The 15,734-nt window shown below is 49.1% G+C and overlaps 1 protein-coding gene across 2 annotated transcripts in view; it reads right to left on the minus strand.

The window, feature by feature from the left end:
* Window positions 1-15,734, minus strand: part of CLIC5 (chloride intracellular channel 5) — a 100,477-nt gene that overhangs the window by 23,254 nt on the left and 61,489 nt on the right. For both annotated transcript variants that reach the window (XM_008542165.2, XM_008542173.2), the window contains exon 4: window positions 12,676-12,782. In XM_008542165.2, coding sequence (XP_008540387.1) covers window positions 12,676-12,782 — 107 coding nt within the window. The remainder of the gene's footprint in view (window positions 1-12,675; window positions 12,783-15,734) is intronic.

Genomic DNA, 15,734 nt, shown 5'->3' on the forward strand with positions numbered 1-15,734 from the left:
GACCAGCAGCCTCAGAATCCTGTGGGAGCTCTCAGGCCCCACCCCACCCACTGCATCCAATATCCACATTTTAACAAGAACCCCATGGGATTCAAATGTCATTCAAGTCGGAAAATGGTCTGAATAACAAGGCAAACAAAATAAAGTGGTACTTGACACATAAGTCCTAAACATATGCATCTCCTTAGCTAATGAGGCTACTCAGGCTAACCTGGTGAACGGGCTTGAGTGGCTGGGATGCGCTCCCGAGAGACAGCTCTGGAGCAGGTTTGTAAAGAGGGCTGGGGGTTTTGAGGCCAAAGTTCTGTGTTGCAATGTTGTTTCTCAATAAATTATCCTCTCTAAGCCACTGATAAATTCGGAACACCACTCTGGTTTCAATTCTTGTGTTTTAGTATTATCCATTTGTAGCAAAAGACTTTAAAAGCTGAGGAAGGCCTGGTTTGTCCTGTGCCCATCATTGGCTCCATCATGTCTCCCAAACGATTTTTCATGCTTCAGCTTTTCTTGTGTGAAATGGAGAGGATATTGCCCATCTCCCTGGACAAGACAGTGACGAGTTTGACAAGGAGAGTTTACGATTGGGGTGTTTGAAGTTTTTGCTAGAAGGTTCAGCACGCCACCTGGATGTCACATCTTGTCATTGTCAGCCCCAGCTCTACCAAAAATGGGGAAACCCATTCCACATGCGAATCTACCTAGAGCCATCCTCCACTGAGAGTCACCAGAGAGGCAGGAGAATCATTCCTCAGAGCTACGTTCCAATCACAGGCGAGGGTTACGAACGCAGTCACAGGATAAACCAACTACAACTCTCCCAACCTACATACACACGATGAGTGTAGACACACACCCATGTACACACTACTGCACGTCTGTGGTCTAAACACTATTGTGCTTCATGGGAAAGTTGTCAGACCCACGTCATGTCCCATCACTAAAACAACTTTACATGCAAGCACATTTTTTTTCCCCAGATTAATTGATATATGACCCTATTTATTTAAGGCGGTATGTATGGCCTCTGCTAGTGCATAGAAATATCAGACCCCACACAAGCTATGTGTGTGTGTGTATGTGTGTAGAAAGAGACACGTTTTGCTCCTACGTGTAGACCACACAAAGTCAAGAGGTGTCGGTTGCACAGGATGAGGTGACGGTAGCCAGAGGTGAAAGAGCATTTAACTCGTGTTCAAATTAGCCATTTAATGTTCCTTTATTCCCAGGCCTTGAGCAGAGGCCAGGCCAGGCCAGAGCACTCGTTCTGGTCAGACGGCGGGAAATTCCACCACATGGAATGGTGTTGGTGGTCTCGCTCCACTCTAGCCGGGGAGCCCACACAGCTAACACGGCCTCCTTCCACTAACGAATGCGCCCACCCACACAGGACCCTCCCTCCCACCTCCTTCTTCCCCCATCCCTGCCTGGGCCTGCCTGCCCTCTTCCACACGTCCCCGCCACCAACCGCCTTCCTTATGACCGCCCAAGGATTCATTTCAGGAGCAAAATTTGTTAAATTCTAAATTGCCAGCATCCGCCTCAATAATGAACCAAATCAAAGACCCTCCCTGGAGGGATCCCCTGGGCCACTCCTGGGAGGTGCCAGAGGGGGAACAGTCACCCCTTCCCTCCCTCTCGTCTCAGCCTCCAGGACCCTCCACATGTGAGATGATGCGCATCTCTGCAGGAAACACCAGACCTCGGAGGTGGGTCTCCCAGCCCAGGTTATTTGTTTTTCTTTGTAAGAATGCTAATCAAAGCAAAACTGGAGCCCAACAAACAAACAAACAAAATACCCCGAGTTGGCTATTTGCAGGCCGGGTGGCCAAGGAAGGCAGCCTGAAGGGTTCCTTTATGACCAGAGGCGTTTTTGAAACCAGATGGGCGATGCCTGCTTTATGAGGAAGTGGCAAGACAGTCACCTCGTTATCCTCACTCCTGTGGTGGTCCGGGGACCACCCTGGAGCCTCCCTCATGATAACAGTCTTGGCAGAGGGCTTCTTCCAGGGAACCAGTTGTCCCGAGTTGGGACACAGCTGTCCTCTTCCAGAAGAACGGGTCGGTGTTCCCCACAGGAGAGACACGGAGGCCCACGGCCACTATGGGGCTTCTGTTTCTGAGCAGGGTAATTATAACTCGTGTTCCTGTACTTTTTACATATTTGAGCTTGACCTCAGAGCACGAGGCTGAACAAGAGGTGGGGACCATGCCCATCCCCTTGGAAAGGCCGGGCCTCCAGACTGGGCCCCCTGTGATATGGGGCTGAGGGCTGGGCGGGGAGGAAGAGGAGAAGGAAATAAGCACCCTGTGATTGAAGCGGCTTAGAATAATAAATACATACACTCGCTTTTCAACATGGCTCACCACATCCTGGGGAATCTGGAAAAACGCTCCACCTCGCCTGCCCACCTCCCTTCCCCTCCTCTCCCCCCGACAGCAGTTGGCTTTCATGATGCTTTGGGAGAAAGCACGGGGCCTCTGATAGGAAGCGGCTTGTTAGTTCTGGGCTAACAGCCCTCCCAGGCTGCTTCAAATCCTTTCAAACACTTTCCTATTTTAGGTCAAGGAAGTTCGTAAAAGCAAAGGCTGGAGGTGGTGGAAGGGGGACAGGAAAGCAAGAAAGAAGCAGTTGGGCAGCCAGTGACCTCTGAAGGACCCATGGGGCCTGTGGACATGTCCTACCCTGGGTGTAGGGGATAGATAATGGAAGGTGGCTTCGAGTCCCAAAGGAGACCTGGCCTTTTCTGGAACCCTCAGCCAAAGCCGAGGCATAACTCAGTCCCTGTATGCAGAAGACGCTTGGAAACCCACAGGCCTCCTTATGCTAAACATGATCAGCAAATCCCTGGTGCTGATTCCTCCACCTGCCAGAAGAGGGCAGCACATGCTTCCACATTACTCTGAAAGCTGGGCCGCTGGGTCCAGAGCGTGGACACCAGGGAATCTGGGGGAATATTTGTGAAATTAAGACCAGTAGCCCCAATAGCGATCACATATTGGTGCTTACTGTGTGCCAGAAACTGTCCTAAGTGCTTTAATGCATTAATTCATTTAATTAACATGACGATGCTGCAAGACATTATATCCACATTATAGATCAAGAGGTGAAGAGGTACAAAAATGAAGAGAACCTGCTACTGCAGTCTGGGACCAAGACGGAGGGCAGCGAATTACAGTCCAAGGGCCAAATCGAGCCCGCTGCCTCTCGTTGCACTCTCCTCAAGCTAAGAATGGTTTTTACATTTTTGGATGGTAGGAAAAAAGTCAAAAGGAGAATGATATTTCGTGACAACTGAAAATGATACGAAATTCAAATTTCAGTGTCTATAGATGAAGTTTTATTGGAACACACCACACTCACTTGTTTACGTATCGTCCGTGGCTGCTTTATAGTTCCAGCAGCAGAGCTGAGCCGTTGCGACAGCTGGAGTAGCCCACAAAGTCCAAAATATTGACTATCTGCACCTTTACAGAAAAAGTTTGCCAACGCCTGACCTAGGAGATAAGTGCTATCTGTTTCCAGGCAGGAGCGACAGAGGGCAGCACTGACACTTTCCTGGATACGGAGTTAGGACAGCTATCCCAGAGGGATCTGGAAGCAGTGTTGACCTAGACTGACTTTCTTTCCAATAGGGCAGCTTAAGGTCAAGTAGAAGGGGGGTTGACATTTCACACACAGCCGCCAGGAAGTAACAGAATGTTAGATTTGGGAAGGGCTATGGGAATCGTCTACCATATTTCATCGAGACTAAGGTGTACATTTTTTCACATTTGACATCTGAAGTCAGACTGTCTTACCATCCAAATGTAATAGTTTAAGGGAATCCATTTTTGCTTACTTGAAAGCAGATTTTGTTTCTTCATGGTGCTGAAAATAATAGCGTCTTACAACAGATGATGCTTTAGATTCACAGCTCCTACCACCAACGGTCCAGCCTCTTTTTGTACCCTTCCATTGATGGGGACATTCACCTCTACAGATTTCACTGTAAACTTGCTCTTAATATTGAGCTGAAGTCTGTGAGCCTCAATTTTCTAGACATCTAATGGGGATGGTCTCGCTTCATATATTTACTTAAGGGGTCTTATGGATTTATTAAAAGGGATGGAGGGGTATATGCTGGGAAGAAGGCAGTTTGACCCCCGGGGTAGGGAGGCACAGAGCAGGCTGCAGGAGAGGTGGGTCTGGTGGTGCGGGTCGGCCAGGCAGGCTTTGAGGTGGGAGGACGGGAATGAACTCATGTGGACACAAAGGACCGAGAACATGGCAGGGAAAGACTGCCAGTGCTACAGACAGATTATCTTTCCATCAGCATCAGCCAGAAGCACGGCCCACTGCAGGGGGCACCTCTTAGCAGAGAGAAGACAGGAGCAATTTGAGGATTCAGGCCTGGATGGAGGAAAGAGATGAGGACAGAGCAAGGCAGGCAGTGGAACCCATTTGCCCACGCTGCCTTTCGTGTGGGCTCTGGGAGGGCGGGAGGAGAGCAATGGCTATTGTAATAATAACCACAACGTAATCCTTCAATCCATTTCCATCCGCGGGCATGATCACCCCATTGATGAGGTGAGCTCACTGAGGTTTCCAGAATACCCTGGAGTCTTCTTCGTGGTATGTGGCTGTGGCAATCTGTTCTTTCAGAATAAACCCAGGGAACGCCCTGCTTGCTTCCAGGCCCCAGGAAGTGAAGGCTGTGGTGGGAGCCTTCGGAAGGAGGAAATTTGGCCCTTTCTGTAAACAGAACCAGGGCTGCTCAGGGGACTTCGTGGCCAATGGTGACTCATTTGTTCCGGCAAAGGGTCTGGGGCCAGGAGGTGGCGGGAGCTGTGATGTGCTCATCCTCCCTCGCAGCGGCAGCCACTTTTGGATTTGGAGCGGGGAGGAGGGGAAGCAGAGGGCTGAGCCCCAGCCAGGTGCTTTTCATTTGGGGACATGTGTCTTGGATTTTCTGGGACAGTACTGATTTCTTATAATTTGATTATTTTCAATGAAGGCAATTTGTTAGACATCTGATCTTCAGTTTGGAAAATACAACCACTACACTTACAACTAATGAAGGGCAAAAGCCAGAGAGACGAGTCCGCCTGAGACTGTGGCCCGTACTCTACATGCATAGCAGTGGGTCCTGCACGTCATGGGGCCCCAGGGAAGGTTCAGGACTTTATTTAGGACCTTAGAAGTATTTTATTAGGACAACTATTTTAGGAGAAGTGTGTTATGACATCATAGCATCTTCCAGAAGCGGAAGGGGCACATCTCTGCAAACACAGCATGGGGCCTGTCAGTCCTGATGAAAAGAGACAGGCGTAGGCAGGCTGCTCCGAATCTCGGAGACGACGGAGAGGAGCAGGAAAGCGGATGACACAGGCCTGAGGCTGCATGGAGCTCTCCTGAGTCCTCAAGAAAAGATGGAGAGATAAGAGGAGAAAATGGATTTCAGGTGTAGAGAGGGCACAGGTGAGGACCAGAAGGGTGGGGAGGGGTGAAGACAGTGTCACGGGGAAAGACGAGAGAAGTCACATCAGCCTGAAGTCAGCGGGCCTGGAGTCTACAGGCAATAGGAAGGAAAGTCACAGAAGGGAGAGGCCCAAGAAAATGAAAATAACAGCTCTTCCCTGCCCACAACTCCAGCCCCCAAGTCAAGATTATTTGTTATTCTTCTGGGAAGTTGGTTTGTTTTTATCTTCCGAGAGAACCTAACTGTAGCTGACCAGGGTCCCTTTTGGCTTTGTCTAGGAAGGGTGAGAGCCAACTCTGTGGTTGGCCATGTGTGTCGAGTATCCAGGCTCTGGGAGCTCCTCTCGCTGTTTTAGCTCCCCTTGAGCTCCGTTTTACGGTCCCCCCTTGTTTTTCTTTCTCACCTCCTTCTAGTGCATGTTGCTTTGCTGTGCTTTGCATATCCTTGTGAGTAGCTAGAAAGTCCTTCTGGAACAAGTGGAGTATAAATTTTAAAATAGAAAGAAGGCCCACAAGACAGAGGAAAACAGAGGTGGAAATATTAGAGAAAGCTACACTTGAAGGTGAAGAGACGAGGGAATTGCAAGGAAGTCTTGAAAGACCCAAATCATCCCAACTGGGAAAACGTGATTTAGCACAGAAATATGTGGTGCCAACAGCCTGAGATGTATGTGTGTTAGATGCATTAAAAAGGGAATATGCAGGGGCCGGCCCCGTGGCGCAGCGGTTAAGTTCGCACATTCCACTTCTCAGCGGCCCAGGGTTCGCTGGTTTGGATCCTGGGTGCAGACATGGCACAGCTTGGCAAAAGCCATGCTGTGGTAGGCATCCCATGGATAAAGTAGAGGAAGATGGGCACAGATGTTAGCTCAGGGCCAGACTTCCTCAGCAAAAAAGGGAGGATTGGCAGCAGATGCTAGCTCAGGGCTAATCTTCCTCAAAAAAAAAAAAAAAAAAAAGGGAATATGCAAATATGATTAGGAAAAGCCATAGGGCTGCATATGGTATACTGATTAGATAAAAGATTGCCTCTGGGGCTTTTTAGACCTCATAGTCGGGGAAAGAGAGTCCCATGGAAGAGGGATGCAGGATAGAAAATAAACGTGAAAGGCGTAGGAGAAATGCTGGATTCTTGTCTTAGTCGACACGCATGTACACGTCTCCTTTCTCTCCAACCAGAAAGAAAATGGGGAAAAGGACATAAAAGTGTAATGCTTTTGCCAAAAACGAGACAGTAACACCGGACAGGAATATTCACAGTATCTGGGGGAACGGGATAGGGCTGGAAGAAATTTTAGAGGAACTTTAAAAATGGTGAATAACAATAGAGAACTGGAGACGCACATCAGATCCATTTGTCAATTGCCTGGCACATGCACTATGTACAGAAAGTTGAATAAATCAGTAGAACTGATAGGATCGAAGCATAAGGGAAAAGATTATGAAAAATAAAGTAAAATATAGTATTTTATGCCCGGATTAGGGTAAGTAGCTAAAATGAAGTTCTTGAAGGCCAAGGGGTTTGGCAGAGATCTGTAGAGTCTGTTCAAAGGGCAGTCTGAGGGTAAGAAATGCAAGACGTAAGATGGCTACTCAGAGAGAGGAGCCCAGATCCTCTTAGGAGGCGACAAAGTGGGGGTGACATGTTCAAGTAGGGTGTAAAAGAAACCCCTCAAGGGAAGGGATAGACCCGAGGAGGCAAACTGATGGCCCAGTGACAGAGTGCCTGAGAAAGCACGGGGCACGGGAGCGAGGAGACCCAGAGCTGTGGAGCCTGGGGGCCTGCTGCCCAGGCTCGGGTCGCCTGGGGTCTGCGTGTCACGGCGGCACCTCAGAGGAAGGTGAAAGGAGCAATGCCAGGAGGTGAGGCTCTTTAACAGCGACACTTGCAAGAGAGAGATGGGAGGTGTTAGAGACCTAGGCCACCAGGTTGAAGGCCCGGGGCCAGGCCACCACTGGAACTGGACTCTGGTGCAGGCAGAGAAGGACCAGCGGAGGCAGGATCCAGGGTGATGACAGAGCTGACTGCTGGTTAATTCCAGGCGTGTTACCAGATGCGTCAAAGATGGGATGGGCAAAGCTCATACCCTCCCTCCAATCCTTCTACTTCAGAACTCTATAAGCCTTCAATACTGAACAAATGACACGACATTTCCTGGCTAGATTGAAAACATAACGTGCAGGGGCCCAGGGCAGGGACTCCTACAGCCGAATCTAAATGCAGCGCTGTTCTCTCCCATGTCAAAGACGTCCTTCCTCAGGACCACGGGTTCCCCTCCAGTGGTTCTCCATTCCATTCCCTGTGGCCTCCCACTACACCTCCCCCTTCCGAGGGAAAAGGGTCTGAGCTTCCTCCATTGGCCTGGGCTCGCTCTTGTTGTGCAGGGTCTGAGCGATGGGCGCATGCAGGTGAGAGGAGCAGTCAGAGAGAAATGCCCAAGGACACCTCCAAGGAGCTGGACACAACAGACAACGTCCCCGTGACCTTCTGTGAACATCTTGTACCGCAGATCACTCTCTTTTCTTAAAAAAAAACAAAAAGCTTTCCTTCCTTATCTTCTTGATCCCCCTACCCTCTACCCTTCCTGGATTTCCTCGTTCCCCACTGGCTAGTCCTTAATCTTCCTCCCTGACTCCTCTCCCTCTGCCCGCCATAAATGAGGGGGAGCCTTCGGTGTTGTCTCTAATGGTCTCCTCTTCTCACCCATGGACTTAATCATATATATATACACACACATATATGTCTCCTCACACTACGCTTTTGTTCCAGACCTCTCTGCTGAGGCACAATTGTTTGCCCCGAGATAATAGCTCAGAAAAACAGTCGACGTTTGAACACAGCGGTGGGCATTGTCCCAAGCGTATCTGTGGGGAATGGACAGTTATTGCTCCCATTTTACAGGTGAAGACATTGAGGCACACGGAGCTGATGTAACTTGCCCGAGGTCACAAGGCCAACAAGAGGTGAAGTGGGAGTGTGCACCCAGGCCGTTGGCCTCAGACTCTGTGGGTTGAACCACCATACTGCCTGCCTCAGAGCCGTGGGAAATGCAGCACAGCCAAAACCAAAGTCTTTGCTTCCCCCTAAACCGGGGGAGGGAGACCCCAAGTGACAAGAAAGTGAGCCCAGGTGGCATCTTACTGAATGTGGAGTCTTAAGACTGTCATGAGCTGCCACCTTTAAATGAAGTGAGCAATTCTGGAAAGGGGGCAAGGAGGGGCGTGGAGGCAGAATCTGTCACAGCAGCCCCAGGGGACCGGCTCCAGCAACTGCAGAGGGAGGAGGCAGTGCAGTGACAGACAACAAAAGAGAGCACAAGCCCATGACCTCCGGTCCAAGGCAACAATACCACAGGTGTGACAGTCACGGCCAGGCCAAGGCCCCTTTGACGTGTGCTCCGGAGGGGAGGAAAATGCACCAAGAGAGTGGGAAGCAAAATCAAACCAGGAGAAAAGAGACTAAACGGGCGGGAGATTTGGAAGGTTGGGTGGGGAAAAGTGGGAGCTGATGCAGCAGTTTCTGAGCACTTACTGTGGGTCAGGCTCTGTGCCAAAGGATTTACAAGTACTGACTTATAAAATAAATGAAGCTGCATCACTCATCTTGGATGTGTTATTGATTGCCTTATTTGGCAGATGAAGAAAGTATTGTTAAGTGTATCCTACAGATGCAGAAACAGAGGAGGAGAGAGCGTACGTCTTTCAGGCAGAAGAGGCGGACCTGGAACTCAGACCCAGGCCAGAATTCCCTGTTTATACGTTTTACCGCCTCCAGTGAGGTCATCGAGGGCAGTGACTTGGTCTCATTTGTCTTGACAACTCTAGAACCCAGCACAGTGCCTGGCACACAAGAAATGCCCTCTAAACAATGTAGCCACTCCACACAATCTGTGTTTGTTGAATGAATAAATAAACGACTGAATGTACAAACTAACAGACAATTCTCTGGCATGTTAGCTGTGGATGGGGGCCCCAGATAGGGTCTAGATTCCAGTACTGGGAACTTTCGAGGTCTTGTGGAAAGTTTGAATGGCAGCTCCTACATCCGCTCCAGGAGTGGAGAGATCATCCACCACGCAGAACCATGTCACAGTGTCATGTTTTTTACGCTTTGAAGTTGAGAGGTCAGGAAGGACCACGACCACGGCCAGTGTACGGACGAGGGCTGGGAAGGGCGAGGTGGACAGATGGTAGGGGGGAGGGAGGGCTCTGCTCAAGAGAAAAAAAAAATTGAAAACACAAAGGGACAACCTCAAAAAAGGACATTGAAGATACAGATGCAGCACTGAAGATCCGGAGAGAAAAATGGGAAAGTAGTGTAGGAAGACATGTCAAAGGGTCTAATGCTGATGTTGTCACGGAGACCTGTGCGAGCCTGCTTCCTACAGAGCTCAGACAAAGCAGAGCGGGGTGTGGACTGTCTCATGGGGCAAGCGACTGTGTGGGGCGGGGCCACGGCGTGGCTCTGGATCCCAGCGCCGGAGGGATGCTGCTCTCTTCAGGACTGGCCCCGCAGGAGCCTTGGCCTCTGGCTTGCTGAGCCTAAGAACCTTTGGACCCAGCTGACCATAACTGGGGGCTTTGGGGTTGGGGGAAGAAAATGAGAAGAGCGAGGGAAGGGAGCGGGCAAGCTATAGTTACAATGAGGGAAGAACGCGTGGTGTCTTGTTAAAAGGCAGGAGAGGAGAAGAGCTCCAAGGACTGTGGCCTGGGGGGTGGGCTTTTTGGGAAAGCAGAAATGCTGGAGCTTTGAAATGTTCAGTGAGTCAGGGGGAGGAGTCACAAGGGCAAAACCCATCGCAGAGAAAAACAGGATGAAACAGAAGACGCAGAAAGAATGAAAATTGGAGAGTGTTGAGTTTATAAGAAATTGATACGGGATGTTCAGCGGAAACTGTTGCTTTGGCCTTGGGGATAAGAGAACTGTAACACAGATAATATGTAAATATCATTTATAACTTGAAAAATCTGGAAGGCTCAGACGAGATCATCTTGCTGAGGGTGCTTTGACAAGTATGAAGGAAGCTATTTGCGGCTGAGGGGAAAGGCACAGGATGAGGAACCTGAAAATAGAGTTGAGAGCCGGCTCTGCCCCGGGGGCAAGGATGAGCCACTGGTCCTCTCATTTGTCTCTGCGTCCTCAGCTGGGTGAGCGGCCGTGATGCCCTTTCCCATGACAGCCGTGAGGGGCTGCATTCGTTTCCCAGCACTGCCACAACCGAGCACCACCAGCCGGGAGGCTTGAAACAACGGAAAGCTATCCTCTCAGTTCTGGAGGCCAGAAGTCCAACATCCGGGTGTCAGCAGGGCCACGCTCCCTCCCAAGCCTCTAGGGGGGGGTCCTTCTGTGCCTCTTTCAGCTTCTGGTGGCCCCAAGGGCCCTCAGCTTGTGGCTAGAGCACTCTAATCTTTGTCTGTCCTCACATGGCTTTCTCGCCTGTGTCTGTGTGTCCCCTCCTCTTCTCGTAAGGACACCAGTCATTGGATTTAGGGACCACACTAAATCCAGGATGATCTCATCTAGAGACCCTTACCTAACTACATCTGCAAGACCCTACTTCCAAAGAAGGCCACATTCCCAAGTCCCAGCTGGACATGGGTTTATGGCGGACACTGCTCAGTTCAACACAGGGTCCAAACAGGAACGAGGCACGAGCACCGAATATATTTAACATATTTTCCACATTCTTCTTCCTCTTGTCTCTAAAAGGCCACTCTCCTTATAAAGCCTCTTCATGAACCTTTAATGGCTGCCGTTGCCCCCAGGATAAAATCCAGTCTCCCAGGCTGGCACCAGAGGCTCTGGCCACTTTTCCCGATCTCTGTTGCTGGTGTTTTCCCATTCTCCACATGACCTCCACCCTATGGTCCCAGCCGACTCACTCCCCCTTAACCTTTATGACCCAGTTGAAATCCCTTCCAGAAGCTTCCTCAAAGGCCCTGAAGGTAAATTCCTCCTGCTCTGAGCACCTTTGGCAGATACAGTTAATCAGCTCTTCAGACTCCCTTTGGTTAAGCCATCATTTCTCCCTTGTCTTGTTATTTGACTTTTTATGAATTTAAGCCTTTTCTTCTGCACCAGCCGGGCCTTAAAGCCTGGGAAAGCATCTTTTTCTAGTTTTCTTTTTTTCCTAGAATCTAGTTTTTGCCTGGCATAATCCAGGTCCTCTGTAACTGTTACTGAATTATGTATTTCCCACTGCACCAACTCTGTTCCCGCCAAAATTTCCTCTTTCACCTCATGCACGGCTGCCTTTCCTGGTCACCTCAGTCCAAAGAGCTACCATTCTCCTCGGAGTTCCTGGAACATCTAGCATATGCCACCCTGTTTTGGTCCATTGTGTATTCATGCAATGGTCATTCCTTCCCTCGCTCATTCACAAAGATTCATGAAGTCCTTACTCTGCTTGGCTGTGCTGGGCTCCCGGCTCCAGCCTGTAATGCTGTCTCATTCTCCCATTCGGAGGGCAAGCAAGCTTTCTCATCCTTCTTCCTTGTCCTTACAGGGCCTAACACTCTTCTTCAAGTGTTATGCTCAATTTGACGGTTCTATTCAGATTGCTTTAGCTAATTCTTAAAGGACGATGCCGAATGAGGAACCAAAAGAGCTATGAACTTAAACAAGGCGCTCAAACCCCTCTGAGAAGCCACCACAGGAGAACCGAGTCCCGAGCTCTGTAGCCAAGGCCAGAAGGAGGGCTTTGGGAGGTGGCTGCCCAGCATCCTTTGCACTCACAGAGGGGAGAATGCAGAGGGTGGGGCTCTGCCTTCCGCAGTCACCACTGTGATGACTGTGCTGTCCCACCATGGCCTCTGGACAGCCACCTGAGCAGTCTTTCAGAGACCAGAAGGAAGCTGAGATTTGTTATTGCAATCAGGACTTCCTGAGAATGTGGGCAAGGTTGTGAATTTGGGACAAGTGGGCAGTAGTACGGCTGAGGCAGGACCCTGCTGTGCAGTGCATGACGCTGTGCAATGAGGCAGGCTCGAAATGCAGACTGCGTCCCTCCCTCCAAGGCAGCGCAAAGGCCCATTGGCCTTTTCACCTGCACTAGACAGAAGGCAGGATCTACAGCCCCGTCCCCTATGTCAAGCGGGGTGTGTGGGATGACTAACAAGCGGCGTTGGTTCCAGCTGCTTCCCTGACCTGAGTATCTGAGATGCCCCGGGCAGGGGACAGCGCTGCCAGGGGCTCCCAGTGGACGGGAGTCACTCACCAGCGTTGTTTTGAGGCTTTGTGTTTTTGATGTAGGCAGAGAACTTGGAGAAGATGTCGATGCCTGCCGTGTTGGACTCCCGATGTTTTGCAGCCAGTTTGGGGTACCTGGGATGGAATACACAATGTTCTAGGATCAGTGATAACATGGAGCTCCTTTAAGGGAGAGCCTACTCTCATCACCATGAGCAACACTCCTGTTTCTAGCTGGATCTACTAGTCTTTTTGGGTTTTTACACCCATCCTATAGGGAGGGTGGGTACTCTCAGCCCTAGTTCACTGATAGGGGAAGACAGAGGCCAGTGAGGTGAGGAGAGCTGCCTAGGGGACACAGTCTGTGGGCAGGGAACCAGAACACCATTCAGAGGGCCCAGGATGTGTCCTCTTCCTGGAACCACCCACAGTGATGCACCAGTGAAAAGTCTCTCCTCAAAATTCTCAACGAGCTTGCCTCTCTATCAATGGGGTTCCTGACATTTCTGTAACCCACACGAAAATAACTATCCACGGCCAGGTCTGTGATCACAATCCCAGCTGCACAGAGCTAATTCTGGGAGCAAGGAGATGGCACCGAGGCCTTGAAACAATTTCTCGAAAGGAAGCGTATCCATGGTCCTCTTCTGAAGTAGCTTCGTACGCTTCTTATTTGTGTGCAGTAATATCATGTGGAAACTACCAGGCTCCCTCAGCAGGACGAGTGTTTCCAATTGTTTTATTTCCAGGCGTGGAGATAGATTTGCAAGGATCCAGCCCCTCTCGCTTGCACAGTCTTTCATTTTGAAGCCAGAAGAATATAAGGGACAGAGTGGGGTTAGGACTATTTCTACTGCTTCTGAGACTGAATGAGGTAAACTTGCTTGTATGGGAATCCACTGCTTTGACCCCATGAGCACTAGCAAAATGAGCAATTCTAATTTTCAAAAAATATTATTTCACAAATATTTGATGTGTATGGCCAGAGAAGGGTGGGAGGAGATGGGGGACAGTTGCTCGGTTATCATTATTATGAATTGCGTGGATCTCTGTGATCTCTGGGTGAACAGCTGTGGACTGTGAGCTGTTCGGTTCCTTTATGTTTACAAAGCAAAAGACCTTTTTTTGTTTAATGTTTTAGACAATTTGAACCAGAAAGCCTTTAAAAATTAGTTGTTGTTCCTTCGTTTTTCTGCTCCTCAACTGGCCCATTAGTTAGGACTGCCCACTCTTGGGCCGTGTTAGGTGGCTGTTTAATTTCAGATCCTGCCACTGGACGAGTCCTGAGAAGGTCACCGGGTCCAGACCTCTGCCCTCAGATAGACATGGAAGGCATTATCATCACCATTTTACAGGGAAAGCAATTGAAGATCGGAGAGGTTAGATGACTATTTAAGGGCCTGTGGAAAATCAATAGTGCAGGCACCATGAGAATCTGGTTTCCCATCCCCGGAGCAACGTTCTTCCTACTCCATCACACCACTTCTCTGATCCTAGTGAAAGCTAAGCTGTATTGAGTGTCTACTATGTACCAGGCGCTGTTCTAGCCCCTTTCCCTGTAATCATCATTTACTCCTCACAATTCTATTGGTACTGTTCTTAGCCTCATTTCCCGCATGAGAAAAATGAGGCACAGAGAAGTTAAGCAATTTGTTTAAGGTCATGCAGCTGGGTGGCAGAGTCAGGATTCCAACCTAGGCAGTCTCACTTTGGAAACCAGCTGTCAGGTTCCATGTCCGGTGGCCTCTCCACTCTGCTATTTATTTACCCTCAAAGCCCCAGAGCCCTCGCTGGAGCTTGGCTGAGCAGCGTGGATGAACTCTCTCCATCCACCAGGAGGGGGCGCTCTGCACAGGTCCTGCAGACGGACGCCTGCGTGAATATACTGGGAGTTATCAAATTTGTCCTCTCTGACTCGGGGGGCACAAAGCAAGGTTTCCCACAAGATGCTAGGTAATCTGCCAAGACACGGGACTTTAAGATCATCCTTCCCTATTTTGGCCTTTTCACACAGAACACGGCATGCTCTTAGAATTGATTGCCTTACATTATTATTAATATATATCAAGTGCTCTTTGTTTTTGCTAGATAAGGTAATAATGTAAAGAAAGAAGGGCCTAGAAAATGCATTTTCATTTGGGTTCGTTGGGGTTTTTTTGCTTTGTGCCATCATTTGATCAGACTTCTAGTAGTCTGACCACTTGTTCACGATCAGTGTAGGCCAAACGTGAGCAGGTGGTACCAAATCTAAGTCAGACGACAAAGGGCCATGGGTCCAGGGAGACCACGGGAGTGCCATCCTGTTTTCCCAGCACTGTGATTCAATGAGACTTCACTATAGCATAATGTCCCATTTGAAGATTGTGCCTGTGGGAAGTCTGTCTTCCAACATTAATCTCACAGTTTTCGGTAACTAGATTTGGGGAGGCTACTGTACAGGATGTTAAGTGCATTTATTTTAGCTCCATATTTACACTATACTTTAAAGATGCCAATGAGTGGGCTCCAGAGTATATTCTGTTTCTCCAAAAGGCTAGCAAAGAGTGTTTCATTCACAGAAGCATCTTTGAAATAAGATTGTGACGTGGTCTGGTGACAAGCAAAGAGATGGTGAATTTCTCTAACTCAGGGGCTAGCAAACTGCAGCCCGTGAGCCAAAGTCAGCCCAACATCTGTTTATGTACCTCCCACGAACCAAGAATAGTTTTTACATTTTTAAATGATTGAAAAAAATCAAATGAAGGATATTATCTTGTGACGTGTGAAAATGACAGGAAATTCAAATTTCAGTATTCATAAATAAAATTCTATTGGAACACAGCCAAGGTCATTCATTTACAAATTGTCTAAGGCTGCCGTCACTCTGCAGGAGCAGAGCTGTGACAGAGATGCTACGGCCCACAAAGTCAAAAACGCTTACTCTCTGGCTCTTGACAGAAAAGTTTGCACCCCTGCTCTAGCTAATGAGAATTTCTCTCCACTCTGTTTTTAAGATATTTCCTTTCAAATGCATTCACCTTAGGCATGCACTTAAGCTTCATTCTGGGAGGTAAAATGGTTGGCCTCTCATGAAAAAAAATTTTTGTG

Source organism: Equus przewalskii, chromosome 19 (assembly GCF_037783145.1).
Source record: "Equus przewalskii isolate Varuska chromosome 19, EquPr2, whole genome shotgun sequence".
In the NCBI taxonomy this organism is placed as follows: Eukaryota; Metazoa; Chordata; class Mammalia; order Perissodactyla; family Equidae; genus Equus; species Equus przewalskii.